This window comes from Microtus pennsylvanicus, chromosome 15 (assembly GCF_037038515.1).
Source record: "Microtus pennsylvanicus isolate mMicPen1 chromosome 15, mMicPen1.hap1, whole genome shotgun sequence".
NCBI lineage: Eukaryota > Metazoa > Chordata > Mammalia > Rodentia > Cricetidae > Microtus > Microtus pennsylvanicus.
In genome coordinates, this window is record NC_134593.1 from 70,977,294 (window position 1) to 71,002,962 (window position 25,669).

Below are 25,669 nucleotides of genomic sequence, written 5' to 3' on the forward strand. Positions count from 1 at the left end.
TGTTCTGTTAGCATTTCTGCGTGCGGAGTAGGGGACTCCATGGGGAGACGTTCTCGGTCTTCCTGTCCACTGTTCTCTGGAGCAGCCTGGCCATCAGAATAGTCTGTGTATCTGGGTGAAGAAACGAGTCCTCAGTGGGTCTGCTCTTGGGAGCTCCTGTGCTGCCGTTCAGATGCAGGGAGGCGTTTGCCCTCAGGCTTGTTTGGGTCTCTGGGCTGGGGAAAGGGCTCGGCACCTGGTGTCACTGTGGGTCATGGTTTCTTGCCTCTGCTTGCTGTGGTTTCAGCGTGCTGTAAACAAGGCCAGAGGATAGGTGAGGCCAGCTCTAACCAAGAGTGCTGACCTGTCCCCCGCCAGCAAACTGATGTCTTTGTTGACTCTGAGCCTGCTCTGGGGCTCCCTTCCTGAAGGGTTAGCAGTGTGAAATCTGAGTCAGTGTGCAGTTGACGTTCATATTTTCAGCATCCTAAGAAGAAAACAATTTCCTGTTTTACATTCTCAGGCTTATGAGGAAATACCTGCTGTAGTTGCCATGTGGGGACCCCTGCCTATAACCTAGAGCCACACCCTGGGACCTTGGCCTAGATATCCCACAGATGTGGGCCCAGCGTCATCTCTGGTGGTTTGGTGCCAATGTCCCATTTCCTAAACAGGGTTCCTGACCTCCTGGCTAGATGCTCTGTTCTAGGCCTAGCTGGCCCCTCATGTATAGTGTGTGTCTGTTCCCTTTTGCTTTATCTTGCCATCTACTGTCTGGGCTGTTATCTTTGTTGCTGGCCCTCACACTGCTCTTTGGACATCCTGCCTCAGAACTGGTCCTGGCTTAGTTCCTCCTGGCCTGTTGCTGTGCAGATTCTAGCGTCTGGCCTCACTTCTAAGATTTATTGTGTGTGTGCATTATGGGTACAGTTGCCCTTGGAGCAGGAGTTCCAGGTGACTGTGAGCAGCCTGGTGTGAGTGCTAGGACTCGAACTCAGATCCTCTGGAAGAGCAGCACTCTTACCCTTAGCCACCTTCATTCTGTCCTTTCGCTCCTTCCCTCCGTCCCTCCCTCCCTCCCTCCGTCCCTCCCTCCGTCTTTGTTGGAGACTGTATCCAGGGCTTCATGCATGCTAAACAGGCATTCTACAACTTAACTCTTTTCCCCACTCATACTCTGATTTTAAAGCCCTTTTTTTTCTTCAGCAAAACATGACTTTGAAGACAAGACTGAGACTGAGGATGCCACCCAGTATGCGTGACGCCTGATGCACTCTGGGCGTGGTGGCACACATTTGTGCTGCTGGCTCTCAGGAGGTGGAGGCAAGGAGGATCCGAACTTAGAGTGAGTTCAAAGCCAGTTCGGCCTAATGAGACCCTGACTCAAGAAAACTAAAAGGAGTCTTAATATAACCTAAGTAGTGCTATGGAGACTTAGGTAAAACCTTAATGTCATCATTCCTATCCTATCTTTTCATAGACGGGGTGATGTGATTATCAGCTATTCATAGGGAACTGAACTGCTAAGCTTTATGTATTCTAATCCACTGTGAATATCTGGAACATTGCACAGTTTGACGCCCAGGGTCGCAGTGAAGTGCTAGACATGTGCACTCTTCCTTCCCATGCTCCTAGCACACGTGCTCACCATCTGGGGCCTTTACAGAAGTTCACCTCTGGGTAGATCAGACAAGGATGAAGTCATAGAGCGTGCAATCACTTTTGCTCAGCTTCAGTTTCCCACCATGCTGCTTTAAACAATGTAAACCTTCAATAGTTGGGAAGACTCTGAGGACTGGCATTTCTGTCCCAATAAACACCTTGTTGAGATTTTATTTTGAGGGCTGGAGAGATGGGTTAATGGTTCCGAGTGCATGTTGGTGCTGCTGAGGACCTGGCTTTGGTTCCTTGATTCCCAGCACCCACATGGGGTGGCTCACAACCGTCCGTGACTCCAGTTCCAGGAACCGTTTCCCTCTTCTGATCGCTGTAGGCACCAGGCACACACATGCGCACATACATACATACATGCAGATAAAATACTCATACATGTAAAATAAAGTGGATAAATTTTAAAAAATAAATAATATTTTATTTTGAAACATTGAATTTGTATATTTGATGAAAATTGGTATCTTAACCATTTTGAACTTCCAGTTCATGGATGGTAGTATCTCTATTACTAGGGTTTATATATATGTGTGTATGTGTCTTTATATATACAGATATATGTATATACATTCATATACATACATGCATACACACATACACACACATACACAAACACACACACATTCCACTCCTTATACTGTCCTTGGTTTTCCCTATCAAGGGCTTGTATTTTCGCTGAGTTTATCACTGAGGTTTGTTACTAGCATGTGCTTCTCCTTCGGGTGGTCTGTGCCTCGTCTTGGATCGCCTTTAGGAGTTATTTTGTCCACTACAGTGCATCCAGAAGTAGATTTCATCTTCTTTCCTTGGGAACGTTTGCATTTTCAAGTTCATTGATTTGCTATGCGCGGTGAGTGAGGGATGGGTGGTGCTCACTGGGGTCTGAGGAGTCCGCAGGCCCCTTCCACGGAGCAGGCTCCTTTACCTGCCGCACCCCTGGCCTGACTTGCGTTATTTCTTAGGTTCGTGTTGTTTCTTTGTTTGGTCCACTGTTGTCCCTTTAGTTGTAATCCCATGCCGCCACATTTCTCCTTCTTCCTCTGGCTCAACGTGTGGTTTGTGCCGTGTGCCGGCTCCGTGTGTTCCCTCTACCACCTCAGACTCTTCCCTCACAGGCTTGAAGGAGATGGAACAGACCAAGGTCATCACCCAGCTCACTGCTACCTCCCACAGCCCCTGGCTCTGCTTCTGCAGGATTTGCATGTTCTGCCTTCACTTTCCGAGGGCTCGTGAGGCTCAGGCTCATGGGTGCTTTCTAGTTTCACTCCACATGGAACTGTCTCTGTTTTCATTTTCTTTGTTGTGTTGTACGGTTTTGATGATAATGCCACGGGAGTGCTTGAAGCCACAAGTCCCGCCGTGTGCCCTGTAGAGCCTGCTCCATTTTCCCCTTCGCTCCTGCCTCTGGGCCATATCCAGTGACCTCTCCCCTCTGCTCATCTGCAGCTGCATTTGCCAGATTTCCCTGGCTTGCTTTCCTCACCCTGCAGCTACTGCTGGGCTCCGCTCACACACCTCCTACCATCTCTGCGGAGCTCTAGGGTACTGCCAGCCTTTTCTCTTGTGCATTCCTCTGGCCCCCATGCTACCTATTCCCTCCGCTTAAATTCTAGGCACCAGTCAGTGGCTCCTAGATGCTTCTCCACTTACCTATTCCCTTGGGTCCCAGACTGGAGTTCTAACCACTTCCCGTGCACCCATCCTGCACAGCATCTGTTTGGGATGTTGTCTTCAGTCTCCAGTGCACCCTGTCATCCTGAAGGCCTTTGCTTATGTGTCCCACCTTCCATGGGTTCTTGGTCCAAGTACTCCATTTCCTTATAGAGCATGTCAGGTGGTCACATGTCCTCATGTGTCTGTTGCCTTTCCTGTGCACTAAGGACTTCACTGCCGTGATGGTAGAGTTTTCTCTTCTCTGTCCTCTACAGTGTTTTCAGTGCTGGGGCATGACATACCCTTGCTGAAGTCATGGAATTTTGTATTAGTTGGGTTCTCTAGAATCCCAGAACTTATAGAATGATGTAGCATGAATAATAAAGACCCAGAGACAGATACTGAGGTTCAAGCTGAAAATCAGAAAAGCAAAGCAGCCAGCCACTGGCTCTTTCTTCTCCCACAGACCAAAAAGGGCGATCCTGCCTCCACGAATCCTCAGACTGAGTCTGAGACAAAGCTGTCTCCACCCATTTTATATTCCTCTTCAGTGCTGGAATTAAAGGTATGCACCACTACAGCCACCTGGCCTCTATGGCTAACTAGTGTGGCTGCTGGGATTTAAGGCGTGTGCCACCTCTGCCCAGCGGGTATGACTACTGTATATTCTGATCTTCAGGCAAGCTTTGTTAAAACACAAATGCTATACCACTATATTTACCCTTTTTGTCTATAATTAAAAAGGCTATAACTAAGAAAAACTATATGCAATAAGCACAAGTATATAACACATACAGACAGTAAGTACATCAACAATGTCTAGTCCATTTGCATTTGACAAATTCAGGAAAATACTCCATTAGCTATCCTATCTTGTTGAGTCCAAAAGATTGTACATAATTTACTTTCTATTCTAATTTACATTATCAAATTATCTTCTAATGTCTCTCAACTTTTTACACTTTATACCTCTTTAGTGAGTCTGGTAAACAAGAAAAACTATAGCTATAACTCTGTAGTCTTCAATTCCCTCAGAAACCCAAGAAGGAAATAATATTAACTGTGTGAGCAGGAAGTACAAGCAAGCGACTTCCAAAAAATGTGAGAAATGACAGAAAAGCTGGCTGCCTGGACAGTCACCCAAAGTTCCTCTACAACATTGGGGCACCTGTCTTTGGCCTGCAGGCCTCGCATATCCAGTAGATTTTCTGTGAAGTGGGATGTTCTGAAGGGCTGACTGGCCTTGTCCTAACAGTGTGTGGCACGCACTTTCTTTTGTGTCTCATGAATCGGTAACTATGTTGAGAGGTTCTTTAAAATCCATTAGTACCATGAGAATAGCTATAATTCTGACTTTTGGACAGAATCATAAGGGCTTTGATACATTTGACTTAAATTTTTTGATTTGTAGCCTGCCTTTCCTGATTCATTTGCATCAGTATAGAATGTACGGTCTCCAGTTATTGGTGTGTCCGGTACAATGTGAAGAAGGGTCCAGCTAGAACTCTTTATAAGTTCAATTCTCTTGCTTTTTTGGCATAGTTGTTAATCTCTCCCCCCAAAAAATTACTACAGGCCTTTTCCCAGGGTTCACTTTCTGCACATAATTTGTCAATTTCTGCTGAGTCTATTCCTGCTAATTGGTGAAGTCTCAATTTTCCTTTCACAGACCTTTTCTATGTAAGTTTTAAATTTTTTACTTGGTTTATGTTATAAAAAGATCTATTCTAAGATAATATCTTCCCTCTGCATTAAAATTCCTATAGAGGAATGTTTGGAGGGTAATATGACCAGAATGCAGTTAAGATTCGGACCCACACGATCTGTATGTGCCTCCTGTAATTTCTCTCCAGTCAAAGTCAATTCTCTTTCAGCATCAGCTGGTAATTTCCTGGGATTGTTTAAGTCCTTGTCACCATCTAAGGTTTTATTTAAATCAATCAGTCCATCAGATTTTGTCCCAGTAGTGGGCTGTAGATGAAAAATGTCTCCTAGCAATCTTTGGAAGTCATTTAAAGTCTGCAATCAATCTCCTAATTTGCACCTTTGGGGCCTAATTTTTTGTAAACCTGTTTTATAGCCTAAATAAGCAATAGAATCTCCTCTTTGTATTTTTTCAGAAGCAATTTGTAATCCCCAACAAGACAAAATTTCCTTTACTTCTTAAAAGAGTCTTTCTAAAGTATCTGTATTTGAATCAGATAGCAAAATGTTGTCCATTTAATGATAAACTATAGATTCAGGAAATTGCTTATGTATCATTTACAATTGATTCCGTACAAAATATTGACACAGGGTGAGGCTATTCAACATTCCCAGTGGGAGAATATTTTATTGATATCTTTTAGCAGGCTGAGAATTGTTATAAGTAGGCACTGTGAAGGCTAATTTTTCTCTGTCTTTTTCTTGTAAAGGTATAATAAAGTAACAGTATTTTAAATCAATAACTATAAGAGGCTGTCGTTTAGGCAATAGAGGATGCAGAGGAATTCCAGACTGTAGAAAGCCCATAGGTTGAATTACCTTTTTAACAGCTCTTAAATCTGTTACCATTCTCCATTTTCCAGATTTCTTTTTAGCAACATATACAGGAGAATTCCAAGGACTGGTTGATGCTGAGAATCTAGTTGTTCCTGTATTAGCTATTCTAAAGCCTGCAGCTTCTCTGTTGTTAAAGACCATTGCTTAACCCATACAGGTTTGTCTGACAACCAATTTAAAGGTGGGGCTGTTGGGAGATCAGCAGCTGTTGTGCCCTGTTCTTGTACAACATGAGTGGCCAGTGGCTGTTCTTTGTACTATCTTGTAATATTTTTCCCAGAAACATATTTTAATTTATGGTTTGTTTCTAAGATTGGGGAAATGTTAATCTGAGTATTCCATTGATATAACAAATCACATCCCCTCAAATTCATTGCTATGTTAGCTACATATGATTTTAATATTCCTCTCTGTCCTTCTGGCTCTATACATTCAGCCCATCTTGTGTTCTGCTTTGCCTGAGATAAAGTTCCAATTCCTAAAAACTAAAAATTTATCTCCTGAAGAGCCAATATGGATGCCAAGATTCTGGTAAAATTGTTACATTCGCACCTGTGTCTACCAAGCCTTCAATGATAATGTCATTTATTTGTATTTATACTTTTGGTCATTGTTCATTCATAGAAGTTTGCCGAAATACTCAACTATGGTTTCTCCTGAATTTTTTTTTCTCTTTTCTAGCTGTTCTGTTATCTAGAGCAGGATGGTTTCTTACAATAGGTATTAGGATCTTTAATTGCTCTGTAAGGAGTTTACTCTATGATGGCAGGAAATGACTGAACCAGATTTGACACAGGGGCCTGTGAGAGGCCCCTCGGGCAGTTACCTTGAATATCCCTTGTTGACCTACATTCATTAGTCCAGTGCCTGCCTTTGTGGCCTTCTGCATCATCCAGAAGGGAGGGGCATTCTGAGTGGAGTAAGCCTGAAAAAAAAGCATTGCTTCTAGCAACACCCTGTTTACAATCCCTTTCAAGGTGACCTTGTTTGCCACAACTGAAACCTCTGGAAATCACCTCTCCTATCCAAGTGTCATCGTCATGAGATTTAGTATTGATTGTATCTGAAACCCAGTCTTCCAAGGGTGCTCATCTTGCCTTTAATTGTCCTTTTGCATTGAGAGTTAGCATCCTCAAAAGTCTGTAAGTCGGTTACTATTTGTCTAGCTTCTGGATTTGATATCATTCTATTTACTGCTGATGTAAGAAATCTGTGAAGGTTTCTTTTGAACCCTGTATGACTTTAGTAAATAATTAAATCTTCTTTCCTACTTCTTCAATTCTGTTCCAAGAATTCAGAGCTGTTGCATGGCATAAATCCAGGGTGTGGTCATCATATACAATTTTCTATAGTAGCATATTCACCTTCTCTAAAAAGTTGATCTTAGGAGATTTCCTTACCTCTAGCTTTAGTTCATTGTTCCATAGTCTTAGCCTCTTCTCTGAACCAGGTACTCCACTGCAATTGTGGACCAGGCTCTGAAACAGCTGTATCCAAGTCTGTCCAGTCTTAGGAGTAGTTCTATTACAAGCTGACCACACGCTTAACATTTGCTTCACAAAAGGTGAGTGCATGCCATAGGAGACGATTGCTTCCTTCCTCCAATCTAACATTGCCATAGGAGTCCCTTCAGCTCTTCAGAGCCTCTAGCATTTGGTACTTCCTGTAAGGTTACTGGGTATATATATATTAAGGTTGGTTGTTCTGTCTTCAAACTGTTCAGCGAATTATCATACAGAGACATAACTCCCATTGTAATGGTGCTTCCCAATTTTTTAATGTGGGAAAAATCTCTTTCTCTTCACTCATTCCTCCCTTAAATAATTCTCAATTTTCTCACCAAATCTGCCACCAGTGATGATGATGAAGAAGATGTGAGGCTGATTGCTGCTGTGTAGAACAGTAAAAACCTGACTGGATTTCAAGGCAGCTACTAGTTTGACATCAGCCTGAGGAGGGGGTTTAGGGAGAGCCCCCCTAGGAGAGAAGAAAGAAACGCCTAGCTGGCCGTGTGTAGCTCCAGCCTATGAAGGTGGCTATAAAACCACAGGCAAACTGCTTTTTTGTGAATCCGTACCCCCAAACATTGGGTGCTAGATGTAACACAAATAATAAAAACCCAGAGACATGGGGTTCAAGCTGAAGATCAGACCGAAGTGGTGATCCTGTCTCCAGGAATCCTCAGACTGAGTGAGACCCGTCTCCTCTCATCTTATGGTCCTCTCTAGTGCTGGGATCAAAGGCGTGCATCACCGCCTGGCCCCTATGGCCAACTAGTGTGACTGCTGGGATTAAGGTGTGTGCCACCACTGCCTGGTCTCAGATAAGCTTTATTTATTACAACACAAATACTATACCACTATAGAATGAACCCCCTCTATATTTATATGGAGAGAGGGGGGGTTCATTCTATATATATAGGAATTTTTATAAATATGTATCTATATGTGGGAATTTATTGGAATGACTTACAGCCTGAGTCAAACAAGAACCCAGCAGCTGCTCAGTCCCAGGAGGCTGGTGTCCCAGCTGGTCCTCTATATGTGCTGGAGTCCCAAAGAAGGCAGCTTCAGTGCCAGTGAAGAGATGGATGTGCTGGCAACTGAGAACTCATGCTGTAGACCAGGCTGGCCTTGAACTCACAGAGATCTGCCTGCATCTACATCCCCCACCCCAAGTCCTGGGATTAAAAGTGAGAACCACCATCCCCCGGTTAAAGTTTTTTTATGTATTAAAAGAGTATGTATGGTGATTTTTACCTAAAAAGCCATATTAAGAAATCCTGAGGTTTCTCCTTCTATGTAAATATCTTTTGTAACGATCTTTACAACAAATAGATTTGTTTGTAAAAAGTATTTTCCACAAGTATCTATTGCTAACTAATATTAATGAGTAACTGAACATCTAGAGAAAGAGCCATGTTTGGGTAAATTCGGGGTTTACATGTCCTTCCTTTCTGGCCCTGTGTGTCCCTTGGGCCATGTGCCAGTGGGGCCCCACAGAGGTGCTCCAATGTGAGATTGTTTGGATAATCAAACCTTTTTTTGTATTTGGTAACTTAATTTGTATGTAAGCCAGAAGTCAATCTTGGTATCTGCCCCAGGATCATCCACCTGGCTTATTCAGATGGGCTCCCTCACTTGGACCTAGGGCTTGCGGGCTATTGGATTGGTGAACCCCAGGGATTCGTATGATTTAGCCTCCCCAGCACGGGGTATATGCACATGCAGCCAGGTCTGGCTGGGAGCCAGGGACCGAATTCAGGTTTCCATGCTTGTCTGACCAGGCCATCTCCCAGCCCCTGGATTTCTTTTAAAATTGAGACATCCTCCTTACAACTGTATCTGTACGTGGTATGTGAAGTGGTCAGGCCTTTGCTAACTCCTGATTATGGAGCAAGCTTGTCTTACTAAGTTCAATCCGCGTTGGTTTGTGTGTCAAGTAATGCTCTCACAGCAGGAGTGTTTAGGAGTGCTGTGTGCTCGGCCATGTGGCGGGACTTATGAACACTGCCACAACTAGAAAATGCCATTGGAGACATTGTCACTATCGAGTCCCTGTTAAATACACCATCTCAATCTTTGTTACGTTTGAACAATCAGCTGGGTGTTTTCTCTTAGATTTCAGGCATGTGCTATGACCGCAAAGTGTTCCAGGTTCACCAGCTGCTTCGCATCCCTGGCAGGATGGCTCGGTTCTCCTCCTGGGCCCTTGAGCCCATCTTCTCTTCTTCAGAGCCAACCAGCGAGGCCAGAGTTGGGATGGGAGCCACCGTGGACATCCAGAGGCAGCAGAGGATGGAGCAACTTGACCGGCAGCTGATGCTCTCTCAGTTCGCACAAGTGAGACGGCAAAGGCAGCAGCAGGTGAGACCTGCGTGCCGGCCCTGAGGTGTGACAGCGTGCGTGCGTGCGTGTGTGTGTGTGTGTGTGTGTGTGTGTGCACGCACTGCGTGTGAACCTGTGAGCTTCTGATGTGTTTGCAGGAGACTGAGAATTTAGGTCTCAGGTGGCCTTTGTCAGTGTCAGGGGTTTTGTTTTTAAGGTAACAAAATACATCAAGCTGAGCAGTTGATCAGAATGGACATTCTCATTCTTAGCATTATTTCGGAGAGAAGCACCAACCTAGTTAGCAAGATAGGATATGTATCAGTGTTTGTAATCTTGTCAAAGCCACAGCGTCTTCCTGTTAAAGGGCTAGTCATGTGCCCTGGATGAGGAACAAACGCAAAGCTTCATGACTGTCCTGGGTTAAAGTGAGCACAGATAAGAAAGCCTGACGGGAACAGCCAGTGATTGCATCATATAAATGTGTGCCATTAGCAGCCAGGGGCCACTGCACAGTTACTCCAAATACCACAGTAGCCAAAACTACAACGCAATACTTGTCTTTCAAGGAGCACAAGGAAAGGGGAAGTTGCTCTCTACCCAGCCAGTGTCTGGCATCTTCCTTGGACACTTGCATGACCCAGGACACTGGGCTCTTCACTTCCAGCCTACTCCTTCATCTTCTGGGGTGCTGAGATATGCAGGGTTTTCTCCTGCCTTCTTCCCCGGGTGTGAGGCGGTAGGGCTTTAGGTCTCAGTGGCCTACAGAATTGAACTCTGTCTAGTCTGATGTCTTTGTGCCCCTATTGGGAATGTGGGTTCCAGGGTTTATATTTTGGAAGGGAGTGTGGGATAGAAGAGAAAGAAACCAGAGTCGTCCGTACAGACCTGTCTGACTTTGACGTCACTTCAGAGCACACGATGCAGGTGTATGACATACATGTTCGAAGACAGCTGGCATGTGTGCTCTTGTAGGGAGCTCAGAGATGTGGGGGTGGAAAGGACTGATGACCTCAGCTCCATACATGAGAACAGAGAGCACGGAGCTGCATGAGAAGGATTCTGTCTACAGTTAGCACAGGTGGGAGTGAAGCCTGTGATTGACAGGAGGCAGTGGATCCACAAGACCCTCGAGAAGAGGGGAAGGATGGGTGGGATGGCCATAGAGAGCCCAGCAAGGCCTGGCTGCTCAGTCTTCCTGGCCCCTTTGTAGCTTCCTCCCCTCCTGGGTACAGCGTAGGACCCTCTGAGATGAGAGTCTTTATGGGGAAAGGGAGGTTTGTAGGTTCTGTGGTGCACCGTGTTAAGTGGGTTTCTATTGTCAGTGGCCTGCCTTGGGGAAAAGAAATTCTGGTTTCTGTGCCTTACTCTTGGATGGGGTGGTGGGTGAAGGCTTCCAGAGTCTTCACCTCAAAGAGCCCAGCACATCAAGGTGCCAGACTTTGGGGCATGATGTTCTGAGCCCTAATCTCTTTTCATAAGAAAACCATTTCTTTTGGATTAGGGCCCCTGAATGACCTCACTTGGCCTTAATTAACCGTTGAAGACCCTGTGTCTAAATCCCGTCCTGCTTAGGCAGTAGGCTTTCAACATACAGACTCATGGTTCCACAGAGTCGGTGCCCAGTGTTGGTTGGCACCACGTGCTCATTTTTTCTTGAGAGTGGTCTATCAAGCATACTGCTGTCTGCTGATGGCAGATTAGCTAGTCCACGATGTCAGTACATGGGTAGTGGGTACATGGGGTGTATAACCTCCGTCCTGTCGCCATGGCTACTCCTCCTGAACCAGTACTGAGATGGGCAATAATAAGGTTGTTATCATTCCGTTCGCCTCCTGCTTGGAGCCTTTATTATGATGGATATCTGTGGTAGGAATTAATCTGGGAAAACATAGAAACAGCCAACACACTTCCCGAGAGTCCCTTTAGCTGTGCTTATTGCCTTCCCTCGGGTTTCCTTGGCCCTTACCTTCCAGCTTCCTGGCTGACCAACCCAGTAAATCTGCAGGCTGTATTTTATTACCCGCAGGCCACTGCTCTTTAAGCTAAGTGGAAGACTGAGGGAACTAACCAGCTCCTCCCGTGCCTTCCCTGGATCTCCCTGCGCAGTGCCCGAGAAGAGCCCTGAGCATTTTCAAGAATATCCCTGAACCATACTTGGCCATTGCCCTCCCCTCGTACTGGTTGTCACAGGCTCACAGCTTGTGGCAGGTGTGAGCTAGGAGATGTGTTGGTGCAACAGACGTGGTTGGCATGGTGTCTGGCATATCTGCCTTTCCCGCGCCCTTGTGCCCTCTGGCCCTGCCCGTGCTGACCCCGGGTGTACCCTTTCACTGTGGCAGCTTCCAGAGCCTGCAGACGGATGGGTCTCTACTGCACACACTGCAATCACATTATTCTTGGGCGGTTTCTAGTATATCATAGTTTTCTGTGGGGATATAGTTCTCTGCAATTCATATATTCCCTGCCTGGGACCCCAGGAGCTAACATGTTCTCTTATGGCAGCCTTCAGATGCCACACGGTGTCTCTGTCCACCACACACTCTTTTCCCGCCCTCTCTTGCGCCCTGAGAATGCATTCCCACTGGTGCTGGGAATGGCACCTGCTCTTGTTTGTGGCTCTCTCTGCTGTCTGCCAGGCCTCTCCCCTCTCCAAGGGCCTGAAGTTCAGAGCAGGAAAGCAGCCTGGACAGCCAAGGGCATCTGCCCTAAGCTTTCTAGGTTTATTTTCCTAAGCTTCATTACCACAGCCTGCTGAACTTCCTCATGGGCTGTTTGACCCTTTATCTTTATGCATGGTAGACCAGTACACAGTAATCTTCTGCCTGTTAAACCACCATGGAAGATTCCCGTGTTTGTGTGTGAGTGAGACCTTTGTGTGCCAGTTACGTTGATCTGGGGGAAGGGCTAATTTTCATAGATTTTTCCAACACATTTCTTCTTAATGCTTATCCTACGGTGGACCTAGGGCTGCCGTCTGTTGTGGAGCTTCAGGTCAGCCAGTCCGCAGGGCTCGCTGCCTCACTTGCTGACTGGCGCGCTTCACGTATTACTAGCAAGGACACCATGTGCTATGCCAACCACTTGCCCCTGGCCCCAGTTCAGTCTATTTGAAGCTCTCCCCTCACTCAGTGAGCTGCTTTCAAGGCCACACAAGGCCACCCAAGCAGGTAACCGCTGGGCCAAAGCCCCAAGGCTGTGCCGTTAAAGTTCCTGGACCCAGTTTATATCTACGGGATAGCCTTCCCTCTCCCTGAGATGGACTTGTGCTCTTGTGCCCTGGGGTCTCCCAGAGACACATTTCCGCTGCACTCGCTGCCCCTCCTCAGTCCCAACATCTTCAGCCCACAGGCTGCCCTGACTCCTGAGCAGGTACTGCTCCCTGCTCCTGTCTGCAGCGGCCCAGCACTCCACCCCTCTGCCCCTCCACACCTTGCCCCTGCTCTAGTGAAGTGTCAGGTCTCCTTTATATCGGTTGGTTGTTCCTGCCCCCATCATCTCCACCACCTGAGTTCATGCCCATGGCCTCATTTGCCTGCTCCTACGGCAGCGTCTGCCCCGTCGTTTGCTCCATCAGTGGTCTCTGAAACATCACTCCCCCTGAAATCTTTGAGCAGTTCTTCTTAGCTGTTAGGGTAGTTTACACACGGCCCCTGCCTCCTTCCCACACTGCACCGCAAGCCTTGCTAAGCTATTTGCAGTTCATCAGAGCCCTCACCTCCCGCGGCCACCCAGCTCTACCACACAGAGAAAAGTGTGTTTGGTGTTGGTTTTTTTGCCTGCCTGATTCCCATCCACTCTCCAGTTTTCCTGGCAAATAGCATCTCTCTGGGAAGCCTTTTCAGTCTCCCACTGGGTCCCAGTTTCTTTGCCTAACACTTAGCCCAGCTCTAACCAGGGACCAGCTCACCTATGCAGTGTGATGGGATGCAGAGAGCAGGCTGTCTGCTTCCCCAGTGCACGGATAATAGGGCACCAATAGGAGCTTAGCAAATATTTGGGGAACTGATGAGTAAATGTGTGTGCTGTAACTATTGACAGGGTTACTTCGAATGCTGATGCCAGCTTAACAGTCGGAGCTGGAAAGGCACACGGATGTCCTGCAAGGGCAAGCTGAAAACAAGTCATGACAGACAGACCAAGCTCATGTTTAGGCTAACAGAGCAGCCAGGAAGAAAGCAGGAAGTTCAGGAACAGGGTTGCCAGGGGAGGAGCTGTAGCAGGAAGAGCAGGTGTTCACCCTGACAAAGGAGCTTCCTCAGGAGGGAGGCACTGAGGGGAGGAAGGGACTATGGCAGGACACTGAGAAGCACCATGCAACCCCTGCCTTGGTGTGAGATAGCCCATGCTCACATCTGCCGTAGCAACGTGACGGTGACCTCACGTTCCCGTGAGCATTGCTGGTGGTGACCTCACGTTCCCAGAAGCTTTGCTGATGGTGACCTCACATTCCCGTGAGCGGTACTGGCGGTGACCTCACATTCCTGCGAGCGTTGCTCCTCAGCTGTGCTGCTCTCTCCAGGACTTTTCTCATCTGGGCTTGGGGACCGATGTCTGGACAGAGTCAGTATCAGGAGCCTTGTATTCAGGAAGCCCAGACATGGTGATGCTCCAGGGGTGCTCCGACCCTCCTGCAGGTCTTTCTGTACACCTCTTCAAGTAGTTATGCTTTTCCCCTGGGCTAGTTGAGTTGAAAACTGGCCTTACTATTTAATATGTCTGATGTCTATGATGTGTGTTTGTCATCAGTAAGTTCACTCGGCAGCACTGACGTTAGCTCTGTTCTCCCAGCCTCCTGTCTCTGTGCCGACACAGCTGCTGGCTCCAGTAGGGCACAGTCACTTTCCTATAGTGTCTGGCTTGCTGCTGCCGGGGCCAGTGTTTGTATGGGGGTGGGGGTCTCACTATGTAACTCTAGCTATCCTGGAACTCATTATGTAAACCAGGCTAGTTACAGACTCAGAAATCCGACTACTCTGCCCGTCCTTGCACCTCCTTGCCAGCCATGGGCTCTCGTGTTAGTCCCCGCCAGACATGAGCTCTTGGAGGAAAGAAGACAGTTTTCCCCATTTGTGCCTTTCTGGGCTCTAGTGCAGTGAGCGCTCTGCCCCGCAAGTGTGCAGGACACATCCTGCCTCCCCCAGTCCGCAGCTGCTGAAGGTGAAGAAGTGGTGGGGTGAGGGTCCTGCCAGACTGTGTGCCCCTGAGGCTCAGTGTCCCTGCAGTCTAGGGTGCTTGAAGGAATCTGGAAGAGGTCATCATTTGGGGTGCAAGGGCCCCAAGGGAAAAAGACTAGGGTCCCCAAACACTGTGGGAACTGAGACTGCTGTAAGGAGCTGACAGCGACGGGTCGGGTGGCCGACCACAGCTGTCCGCCTGCAATCCCAGCACTCCAGAGGCAGATGGAGGGCAGTCACGGGTTAGGGGCTGCCTGGGCTGTGAAGTGGGGGTGTCTGAGCAGCAAGCTCCTGCCCATCCCTCCTCCCCCATGATGCTCTTTTTGGTAGAGGCCCAGCCAGGGGAACTGGCTTGTGATGAGAGACAACACCTAGCTTTCCCTCGGGAAGAAGGGCTGAGGGATGGGCTGATCAGCAATGGTCGTTGATTTAATCAGTCATGCCTTCATGACCTAACCAAAAACTCACAGGGACTAAGTTTTAAGCAGTTCCTACATAGCAGAACACATGGAGGTTTCTAGAGGGTGGTGCGCAGAGAGCCCACAGCCTCCCGTGCTGTGCCGCGTGCATCTCTTCCATCTGCCTGGTCATCTGTATTCATCTGTAGCTGTCACAATAAATGGGTAGATATAAGCGTTTCCCTGGGTATCAACCTAGAGGAGGGAGTTGTGGGGCTCGGCAGCCAGTCAGAAGTACAGGTGCAGTGCAGGCTTTGGTCTGGCATCAGGTTAGGTCGGGCAGCGTGGTGTGGCTGAATCTGGTGGTGTTTTCACTGCCATGAATAGTGTTAGAATTCAATCTGAGACTCCCAGTGGTGTCTCCTGGAGAATGGCTTCGGGGCTGAGAGAGCCCCTTCCCTACCCCTGTGCATCTGCCATTAGGAGTGCTGTGTTGACTGGTGTGGGATTGTGTTAAGGCCAAAACAGTTTGTAGCTTTCTGAGTAAACTCATAGTATGGAGCACAGTCATATAATGAAAAGGGAAAAAAAAAGCATTTAGGGAGACAGCTCTGGGTAGACAGGGTGAGCCGCACACAGTCTAATGGTTGTCATGGGGATAAAGAATGGCCTAAGCGTTTCCGAGGGATCAGAAGATCTCTGGAGTTTAGGTCACTGCCATGACGTGGGCACACATTCTGTACCTCTCAGGACGCCTGAGACATGGTCCAGACCTGGGAGCTAACCTGTCTCCCTTAAAAGCTTCAACTTGTAGAACAAAGCTGAACATAATATCACCCGTACACCAGGCCGCCTTCTGTTGTACAGTTCAGAGCTGAGCAATCCTTTTGTCCCTACAGCATGGCCGTCACCCTCTCAGTGTGTGATGCCTGCCCTAGAGGCTTGCAGCCAGCGCCTTTCAGTTTACTTTTCATGGAAAACCTGGGTTCCTGGCATTTTGTTCATTCATGTGAACCATTTTCCTGTTCCCTGGTGATCCCATGTAGCACAACACACACTTGAGGCTGAACCTTACCTTCAGGTGTCCCGTAGGAGCGGGGTTCAGGTGAACCCTGTGTGAAGGCACAGTGCTTGGTATAACCTCCTGGAGACTTGGGGCCACTGGTGTCAGCGTTTCCCCTGCTGCGTGCATTGGGCTGCCCAGGACTTCCTGGGTGCCCGTCTGCCTGTTTTGGTGATAAGTAGTCATTATTCATGCAAGGACAGGTGTCAATGCCCCCCCCTCATCTAACCACCGTTCACACGTGCAGTGCAGTGAGCTCCTCAGTACTGGCTTGAAGCACATTAGCTACTCTCTCACCTACCCCAGTAAGAGTTTGTGGCTGTGAAGATTGTTTCTCTCCTCCTCCACCCACAGAAGGGTTGTCAGGTGCCTCCCAACCTGCAGCATGACTCATACCTGCCGTGCACAGTATGAAAGGCCTTTTCACTAATAAGTATTTGTTATTTAATAAATGTTTCTGGCATAGGAAAGTATTCTGTTGAGTAATTCACGTGAAGTGTGCAAGTTACTAATTTTCATTCACAGAATTACATAATATCACCACAGCCAGTTACAGACCACTGTTAGCATCCAAATGGAAATTCTGTGTCCAGAGCAGTGGATACACAAGACATGAAAGCAGAGGAGCATAGTAGCTGTGGGGAGGACAGGGGCCAGAAAGAGGGGTGGGGGGAGAACAAAGTGTGTGTGCATGCGCCTGTGTATACAAAACTCCATACGGAACACATTACTTTGTATGCTACCTGTGAGCCAGGCACTGTGTCCTGACCTTGATGTGACAGAGAAAGAGACAGTCACAATAAAGTGTCGTGTCATCGTCAGGCAGAGATGGCAGTGGCGCCTCTATCCATGCGGACAGGCCACGGAGGCCCGAGTTGGGGCGCTGCCACTCAGGCTGGCCCAAGCGCATCTCTGCACGTGGCTGTGCTCTTTCACTTTTTGATGTGATTTGATTTGAAAATAATTCTCATCAAATTATTGTGCTTCTTTGTCAACAAAGCCTAACCAGCCAGAGCCGGTTCCTTTATGACTCTTCTCCCTTGTGAGTGTGTGAGTGTGTCGTGTCAGATGTGGGAAAAGTCACTAGAGCTCAGCCGATAAAAATCTGCAGTTAAGTGAAAACGAGACGCAAGTGCTGTTCTGGGTGAAGCGAAGCCGAAAGCTGCTGATGGCGGTCTGCGCCTGCTGCGGATGGTGGCTGTCTGCCTGCTTTGTCACTGCTCTTGCTGGCCTTGCTGACGAGATTCAGCCCCAGAGATAGGATCAGTCAAACTCTAACACTTTTCCAAACCTGACTCATTAAGTGACATTCGTGAAAATCATTTCTATTTTCCATTCTGTTCTGGTGTCTTGGTGAGAAAGGGGGGCACTACACAGTCTCATGCTGTTTAAGGGGGTAGGTAAGCCGCAGTGATTTTCTTTGAAGGTCCAAAAGTTACAATCAACTCTAATTCTCTGTTGGATTTTCTTCCTCGGCTCACTTTTTCGTTACTTTTTAGAACCCTCAATGAGAGTAGAGATGGAACAGGAAGCGTCGTGTTAGATGTGGATAGACTAGAGCGATCAGCCCTTCTCTTCTTGGTTGCAAAGACAGAATTCACTGGAACTCCTTTTTCTTGAGAAGCCTGGGCTTTCACGGAGTCTCCCCCTCGCACCCAGCATTCCGAGCCCTCAGCATGTGCCAGAAGCCCGTAATTTCCAGATGTGAGCCATGCCCTCTTTCCAGAGATCGTAACACGTGTTGGCCAACCAAGGTTTGCCAAGATCTTCCTAATGAAGTCATGAGCTCCATGTGTATACCACACTTTGCCCAGACTTGTGCCCATGCTTCGTGGTTCAGCACATCCCTTAAATGAGAGACCCTCACTTCTCCATCTGCCTTCCTTGGGAGGACAGCACCCACGGCTCTGACTCTAGAAGACTGACACCCAAGGGGCTTGTTTCTCCCTCAGATCCCTCATGGTTCAGTGCTGCCAAAGGAGCTCAGGAGAGTGGGGATGGGGGACTAGGAGCTCTGCCCACAGCCACTCTGCAGGGACGGAGGCTCTGCTCCAACAGGGAGAACACTGCTCAACTTCCAAGATGCTCACTAGTCCAGGGAAGAAGATGTACTCAGTTGGCTTTAGAACCATCTAGTTCGGCCTGCCACTGTGTCCAGTGGAAACCCAAACTCCAGGGTTTATCTGTGTGGAACTGGTACCATGACTGTGTCCCACGGAGCCTGCCAGAGGAGAGGAAGCAGGACTTCGGTGAGTGAAACTGATGTGGGCATGAAATAAAAATTGGGCCTGTGCAGAAAAGGGGGGAAAGCCCCAAGAAAATTGGGACACATATTCCAAGGGATCAGATCACTTGTGTAAACACAGGTCTGCATGAAGAGATGGCATACTACGTGAGGAGAGTTCTGGGAAGTGGAGGAAATACTTTAAGACAGGATTGGTTTGGACCATCAGAACAGGACGGATGTTTCAGACATCATGACAGAGTTTTTTTCCGCTGTGCTGCTGCTGCTGTGGAGGCTTGTGTGCAGTCGCCCACAGTGGTGTGCAGGTTACACTGGAGAAAGTGTGAACAGCAGCCGTGTCATCAAGAAGCCAACGGTATAACCTCAGAATGGTACAGCAAAGACACAGGTAGTGGCAGACCCCATAAAGGAAGAGCTGTCATCCTTGAGTGAGGGTTTTGAGATACACATAGAGCTGAGCCTAGAAGAGCCACCAAGGATTGCAGGAGCTTGGCTGCCATTAGAGTGGAAAGCTGAAGTTCGCCCTGGCAGAGTGCTTACTGAAGTCAGGCATGAGAGCCGATTGCTGAAGACATGAAAATGGATGGCATCTCAGGGAGGAGATGTAAATAGAAGGGGGAAATCTTGAGTCATTCTCTCATTTTCAACAAAGTCACCTCTTTTTCTGTCAAAACATGTACCAGTTCCAAGTGCCAGGGGTAATTCTGTTTCTGACTTAACATGTACTAATTTCTGTATAGAACTAAAATTAGGCAGGAAAAAAAACAATCAAATACTTGGCAGACCAAAGAATGAAAGAAGGAGGTACTGGGCAGGAGTAGACTCTGCCTCTGCTGGACAATGTGCTTTTGTTCCTAGTTTTTCTGGAAAGCATGTGTGAGACCTTACCTTGTGCGCCCTACACTTGTGTGTGGTATTCATGAGCACTGAAGTCAAATCGAGAGGGGAAAGATACCTTCGACCTAGGAAGCAGTGTAATCTGACTGTGCAAGAGATTCTCCAGTCAAGACTGGGGCTGTGGAGCCCCTAACCCCCACTCCACACACAACATACACACACACACACGCACACACACACACACGCACACACAACATATACACACACACACCCAGCCTGCTCACAATGCACATACACACACACACGCACACACACAACATACACACACACCCCCAGCCTGCTCACAATGCACATACACGCACACACACGCACACAACATATACACCCCACACCCCACGTGCGCACTCTCTCTCTCTTACACACACATGCATGTACACACACGCACACACACGCACACAACATATACACCCCACACCCCACGTGCACACTCTCTCTGTCTTACACATACACGCGTGTACACACACACAACATATACACCCCACGTGCGCACTCTCTCTCTCTTACACACACACGCGTGTACACACACGCACTCACACACACAAGTCACTGTACCACCTCCTTGGTGGCTGAAACAAACAATCCAGAAGTGCATTTGCTGTGTGGCTTAGTCATGGGTAGGCGTTAGCATCCTCAGTTATCACAACCTCCTGAGAGAGACTTGGCCTATAGTCACAGGAGCCCACAGTGTCCAAAGCCTGTGGCCAAGGTGACCACAGAAGCTGAAATAGAACCTTAGCCCTCTTCTTCCAGGGTGCCCCTGCCACCCTGTGGCTCCCCACATAGGATTTGCCAGATCTCCTGTTTGCTGAATCAAAGAGAAAATATTTACAGCAGAGTTTGCAGCTAATGTTGAAGCGTGAAAGTGGTTCCTGTCTCAGGAGAGCAAACCATGACGGTGTCTCCATTCTTTCAGGAGCAGACCTGGGCCATCTGTCTGCAGGCTCAGTGCTGGCTGAAGAGTTCTTTGCAAGGACTGCTGAGCCCCATTCGGGGCTATAACATAGGTTTCCCGTGCCACTGTACCCCTCCGTGGTGTTCCCTTATCCCCAGTTCAGTCTCCAGAAACATTGCTGTGGCCCCAGCCTTGCCAACCCAAGGAGAGAAGCAAGCAAGGCTCATGACCGCAGAGAGGAAAGAGAGAGATGGCTGAGGATGGCGATGTCACCAGAAATGCCATCCCCTGAGCAGCAGAATGTAGAGCTCCTATCCAGCCACCATGGGACCTGCTAGAAAACCCAGGCAGTCTGAAGGCTCTCAGTCAAAAACGGGTCAGCAAGATGAACCATAGAAAAACTGAAACTGAGAGCCATCACAGCCCCGTGGAGTTCTGGGTCAGTGGTCACCCTGTTCCTCCTACGCCACTGCTCTTGACACTTGCCCAGCCTGTGGAGCAGACAGAGCCCTGTGCTGAATGCACAGGAAGAGAGGCTGGCGCTCTACACACAGCCTGGTGTGAGATTCTGGGGTTTTCTCTGAAGCTTCATGGCCTCAAGATACTGCCAGTGGACTGGATTTTGTTTTGTTTTGTTTTTCAGATGGGGATTTATTCTGTGCCTTGTACTATGCCTCCCATTTCTTGGCCACGTAAAGAATATATTGCTGGTTTAAATGTGTGGTAAAGGAGGCAGCCTTCCTTCTTTTCTCCCCTGTGTTTTTGCCAGGAAGCTCCTGCTGAGCAGTGGCCTTGGACAGGATTTCCCTCCTCTAAGCTAGTAACTTGCTATCAGTGCCCAGGCGGGACACACACACACACACACACACACACACACACACACACACACACGCGCGCGCGACTGCCTTGCGCCATCCCGGGTGCTGCCTGGGCATCTGTCAACTCAGCTGAGCTCTGTGGATCTGTTCACCTGGCCCCTCCCAGGACTGCAGCATGCTGCATGCTGACAAGTGAATCCAAGCGTGTGCATGCTTACTGGACAGGCTGCATTTCCCCCGCAGCTGTGGGAGCGGCGTGGAGACCTGTAGTTACTGCTGCGCTCTGAGGAGCCTGTTTCAGCCTCTACTTTGTGAGCCTCCTTCCTCCAGCCCTCCCATCCTTGCATCCCACTACTTTACTAGCCCACTACCTAGTGTTACAGGTTATAACTGACTGTGGATCTCCGCTGAGAGAGCCCCATGTAGCATAGCAGTGCCGTGTGCTTCGTTGTGTCCTTGTCCACTCATCCATGCAGTGGCTGTTTCCCAAGGATTTAATGTGCCAGGCCTGCACAGAACAGAGCGGAGTCTGAGCCCTGGTAGAAGGTATAGTCTGTATGAGAGTCAGGCCAGTCAGTGTGCAGTCGAAATGTATAGTGAGCTGTCATGGGGTGAGATTCCCAACCCCGCTCATGGGGAGAATAGAGGAGCCGAGAGCGGGTTAGTAACGAAGATCACTAGAAGCAGCAGCCTGGAAAGCCCTTGTCCTGGGGACCTGCTGATGGTGTCAGAGTGTGGTCTGTAGTGTATGGGAGACTTGGTATGTGCTGCCCTTTGGTTTCTGTTCGTCTTCATCGCTTCAGAACCAAGTAGAACAGAACTGACGATTCAAGTGTGCACCTGTCCTCTTCCTGTTCGGTCAGACAGTAAAGAGGTTGGCAACGTAGAAAACAGTAACGCTGTTCTCGATTCCTTTTCTAATTTGTAAAATAGAGTGATTCTCTCGTTTTAATGTTAGCATCTGGGGCCTGTGAGATGTCTCAGCAAGTTCAGGCCCTGGATACTGAGTGTGACAACCTGAATTCAGTTCCCACAACCCACATGGTGGAATAAAATCCTGTATGTTCTCTGACATCCATAAATGCACACACATACATACACAAATAAAATGGAAAAACTGTAAAACATCAGGGGTGGTTGAAGGGTTTTTAAGTAGAGGAAGGACACAGGAAAACCCTGGAAAGTGGCCTGACCCGAGCAGTGTGGTCCTGCTCCTGCTGGGTGCAGGTGTGGATATCGCTCTTGGGTTGCAGCATGGGGCGGAAATAGGATTGAAGGTGGGTTTGGGACGTGCTCCGGGTGCGGTGCCTCTGGAACATTTAGGTAGAGGTATTTCCAGGACACCTGTTCCTATAGATACCAGGCCAGAATACGGTGCCTGAAGCCCTGTAAGTAGATGAGGGCTTGTCAGCAGAACATGGAGAAGGAACTCCTGAAACACAGCCTGAGGGGACACGAGATAAGGAGATCCCGAGGACACTGATCCCCCGTTCCTCCAGGCTGGCTGTGAGCTGCTCCTGCTGCCCTCCACGCTGTACATGCCTGTGTTTCTGGTATGCGCCATGAGGTGAGACCCTGGAGAGCCTTGTTCTGTAGCAGGGTCAGGAGGCCTGCATACAACTCAGCCTCAGCCCTCGGCCCTAGCACAGGGTCCCTGAGCGGTCATTTTCGTTTTCAGAGTCATTTTGATTTTGATTTGTATGTGTGTATATCTGTGTGTGTCTCCCTCCCTCCGTCTGTCTCTGTCTGCTCCTCTCTCTTTCTCTGTCGTGTGTGGATGTGGGTGTCCTAGGAGACCAGAAGAGGTCACCTGATCCCCTGGAGTGAGGGTTACAGGTAGTTGTGAGCTGCCCGATGTGGGTGCTGACAGCCAGCTCCAGACCACTGAGAGAGCGCATGGTATGAGCTCTTAGCCTCTGAGCCTCTCCTTAGCCCTTCATATCACATTTGGTGCTGACCTTGATCACTTCAGTCTTTCAGCACAGTGTCTATCAGCAGTAGCCCAAGTGTGAGAGTCGCGTTTCTCTCCTAGCCGATTGATGACGCATGCTCCAGACAGAGAAACTGAGGACAGGTGTAGCTTCCCCAGAGGCCACCCTTTTCAGTGTGGGTGCTTTGGAAGCATTTAAGTTTTTTGAGACATCACATTCACAATATCCTATTAGCACTACCCAGTTCAATCTTTCAGAGCATCCTCTTGGATAAGGAAGTAGCTCCAGCTGTACTGGGTAACACTGAGCTGGCAAGACAGCAGGGAAGAGGGGTGTGCCAACCCTCCATCCATCAGGGCCTCCAGGGTCCATAGCAAGCTGAAGAAAGGCAGTGGCATAGACTGATTGCTGTCTTCAGAGTGTCCTAAATGCTTACATGTAGAGCAGTCTCATCACACCTTCATACACACCCCCGTGAGCACGAGGAACTGTTCCCGTTGTACATTTGAGGAAACTGATGGACAGGATCCCACAGGCAGAGGCAGAGCTGCAGTCTGAACCCCCAGGCATTCTAGTGCTAGAGACTGCTCTGTGACTTTGTTCCTGCTCTGTCCTTGAGCACACTGACGAAATACCTGGTCTCTCCCCATAGCTAAGCTCTGCCTTGATTCAGCCTGAGCGCCATACTTGGCTGAGGTCCACCATGCCCTGGCCACACTTGGCTGAGGTCCGCTCAGGGCTTCTCTGGCCCTTTGGCTGTGCTTCGTGTCTTCCCTCAGAAATGCCAGAAGTCACTATTTTGTTTTCTCTAATTCTGGGTGTCTTGTCTTCCCTGCAGATGATCAGCTCCAGTGTAGGGTCGTGTGCCCAGCCCATGGAGCCTGGTCTAGCCTCCTCACACAGAATGCACCACGGTGTGGACAGCGTGGATACCTGTTCACAGTTTCTGCTGAAGACGCTAGAAACAGTCACTGGTGTTTAGCTCAGGAGTGGGGGCAGTTGTTTGTCTGCACGAGATACTTTCTCTAGAAATCATCTTGTCAGTAACTAGTATTTCATAAAATGTCTTTTGAAAATGCAAGCTTTCCTTCCACCTCTGTGAAACGTGTGGCTGTTGCTTTTGAAAAAGACAGCGTAAGGGAAGTGCTTCCTGTTTGTAGAGGTTCATATTTACCCTGTGTGAAAGGGCCTGACAGCCAAGAGCTCCTGGAACCTTCTGTTGAAGAACCTTTCTGTATTACAGAGCAGGGGAACAAGGTTGAGCTGGGCTCCTGTCATTTCACTGCCTCCCAGGACATTCTTCCTAAAGGACCTTTTCAGCCCTCACTACCTCCCAGAGATGGAGGTGCGGGTGCTAGCATGGAAGAGTTCCCCGATCCCGAGACGAGGCTCCCCGGCTCCCCAGTATGCACCGTTCTGAGCAGCCATAGACCTCACATTTATCTTAACCGTCCTCACAGCTGCTGGTGCTGGACTTACTTTGTCCCGCTGCTGCGAGATACCGTACTTTGATTTGCATTTCCCCAGTAGTAGGTATTTGTTACTTGAGGCTTCCTCTGCTGTAAATGTCTATTTATCACACTCTCTGCTGACTCCTGTCACTGGGTTTTTTTCTCATTAGTGTTTCTGTATATGTGAATGTTCTTGTTTGTTACATGTTGTGAATATGTATGCCGTTTGTCATTAACTCTGTTGTTTTGTTTTAGTCAACAACAGCTGAACTTTTAATGTACATTCTTACTGGTAATATAATGATTTTTAGCCACATTATTCATATTTTTGTTTGAAAAATCTTTTCCCTGTCACGATGACATGAAAGTATCCTCATCTCAGAGTTCTGACAGTCTAGCCTCCATGCTCTGGTCACTAATCTGCGGAGCACACTTGGCTGCCTCCATGCTCTGGTCACTAATCTGTGGAACACACTTGGCTGCCTCCATGCTCTGGTCACTAGTCTGTGGAACACACTTGGCTGCCTCCATGCTCTGGTCACTAATCTGCAGAGCACACTTGGCTGCCTCCATGCTCTGGTCACTAATCTGCAGAGCACACTTGGCTGCCTCCATGCTCTGGTCACTAATCTGCAGAGCACACTTGGCTGCCTCTATGCTCTGGTCACTAGTCTGTGGAGCACACTTGGCTGCCTCTATGCTCTGGTCACTAATCTGTGGAACACACTTGGCTGCCTCCATGCTCTGGTCACTAATCTGCAGAGCACACTTGGCTGCCTCCATGCTCTGGTCACTAATCTGCAGAGCACACTTGGCTGCCTCTATGCTCTGGTCACTAATCTGTGGAACACACTTGGCTGCCTCCATGCTCTGGTCACTAATCTGCAGAGCACACTTGGCTGCCTCTATGCTCTGGTCACTAATCTGTGGAGCACACTTGGCTGCCTCCATGCTCTGGTCACTAATCTGTGGAGCACACTTGGCTGCCTCCATGCTCTGGTCACTAATCTGCAGAGCACACTTGGCTGCCTCCCATGCTCTGGTCACTAATCTGTGGAGCACACTTGGCTGCCTCCATGCTCTGGTCACTAATCTGTGGAGCACACTTGGCTGCCTCTATGCTCTG

General features: G+C 48.4%; 1 protein-coding gene across 1 annotated transcript in view; it reads left to right on the forward strand.

The window, feature by feature from the left end:
* The window catches only part of Ubac2 (UBA domain containing 2), a 167,122-nt gene that overhangs the window by 122,829 nt on the left and 18,624 nt on the right, over positions 1 to 25,669 (forward strand). Inside the window, exon 7 of the mRNA XM_075950198.1 lies at positions 9,465 to 9,710. Within this exon, the coding sequence (XP_075806313.1) occupies positions 9,465 to 9,710 (246 nt within the window). The remainder of the gene's footprint in view (positions 1 to 9,464; positions 9,711 to 25,669) is intronic.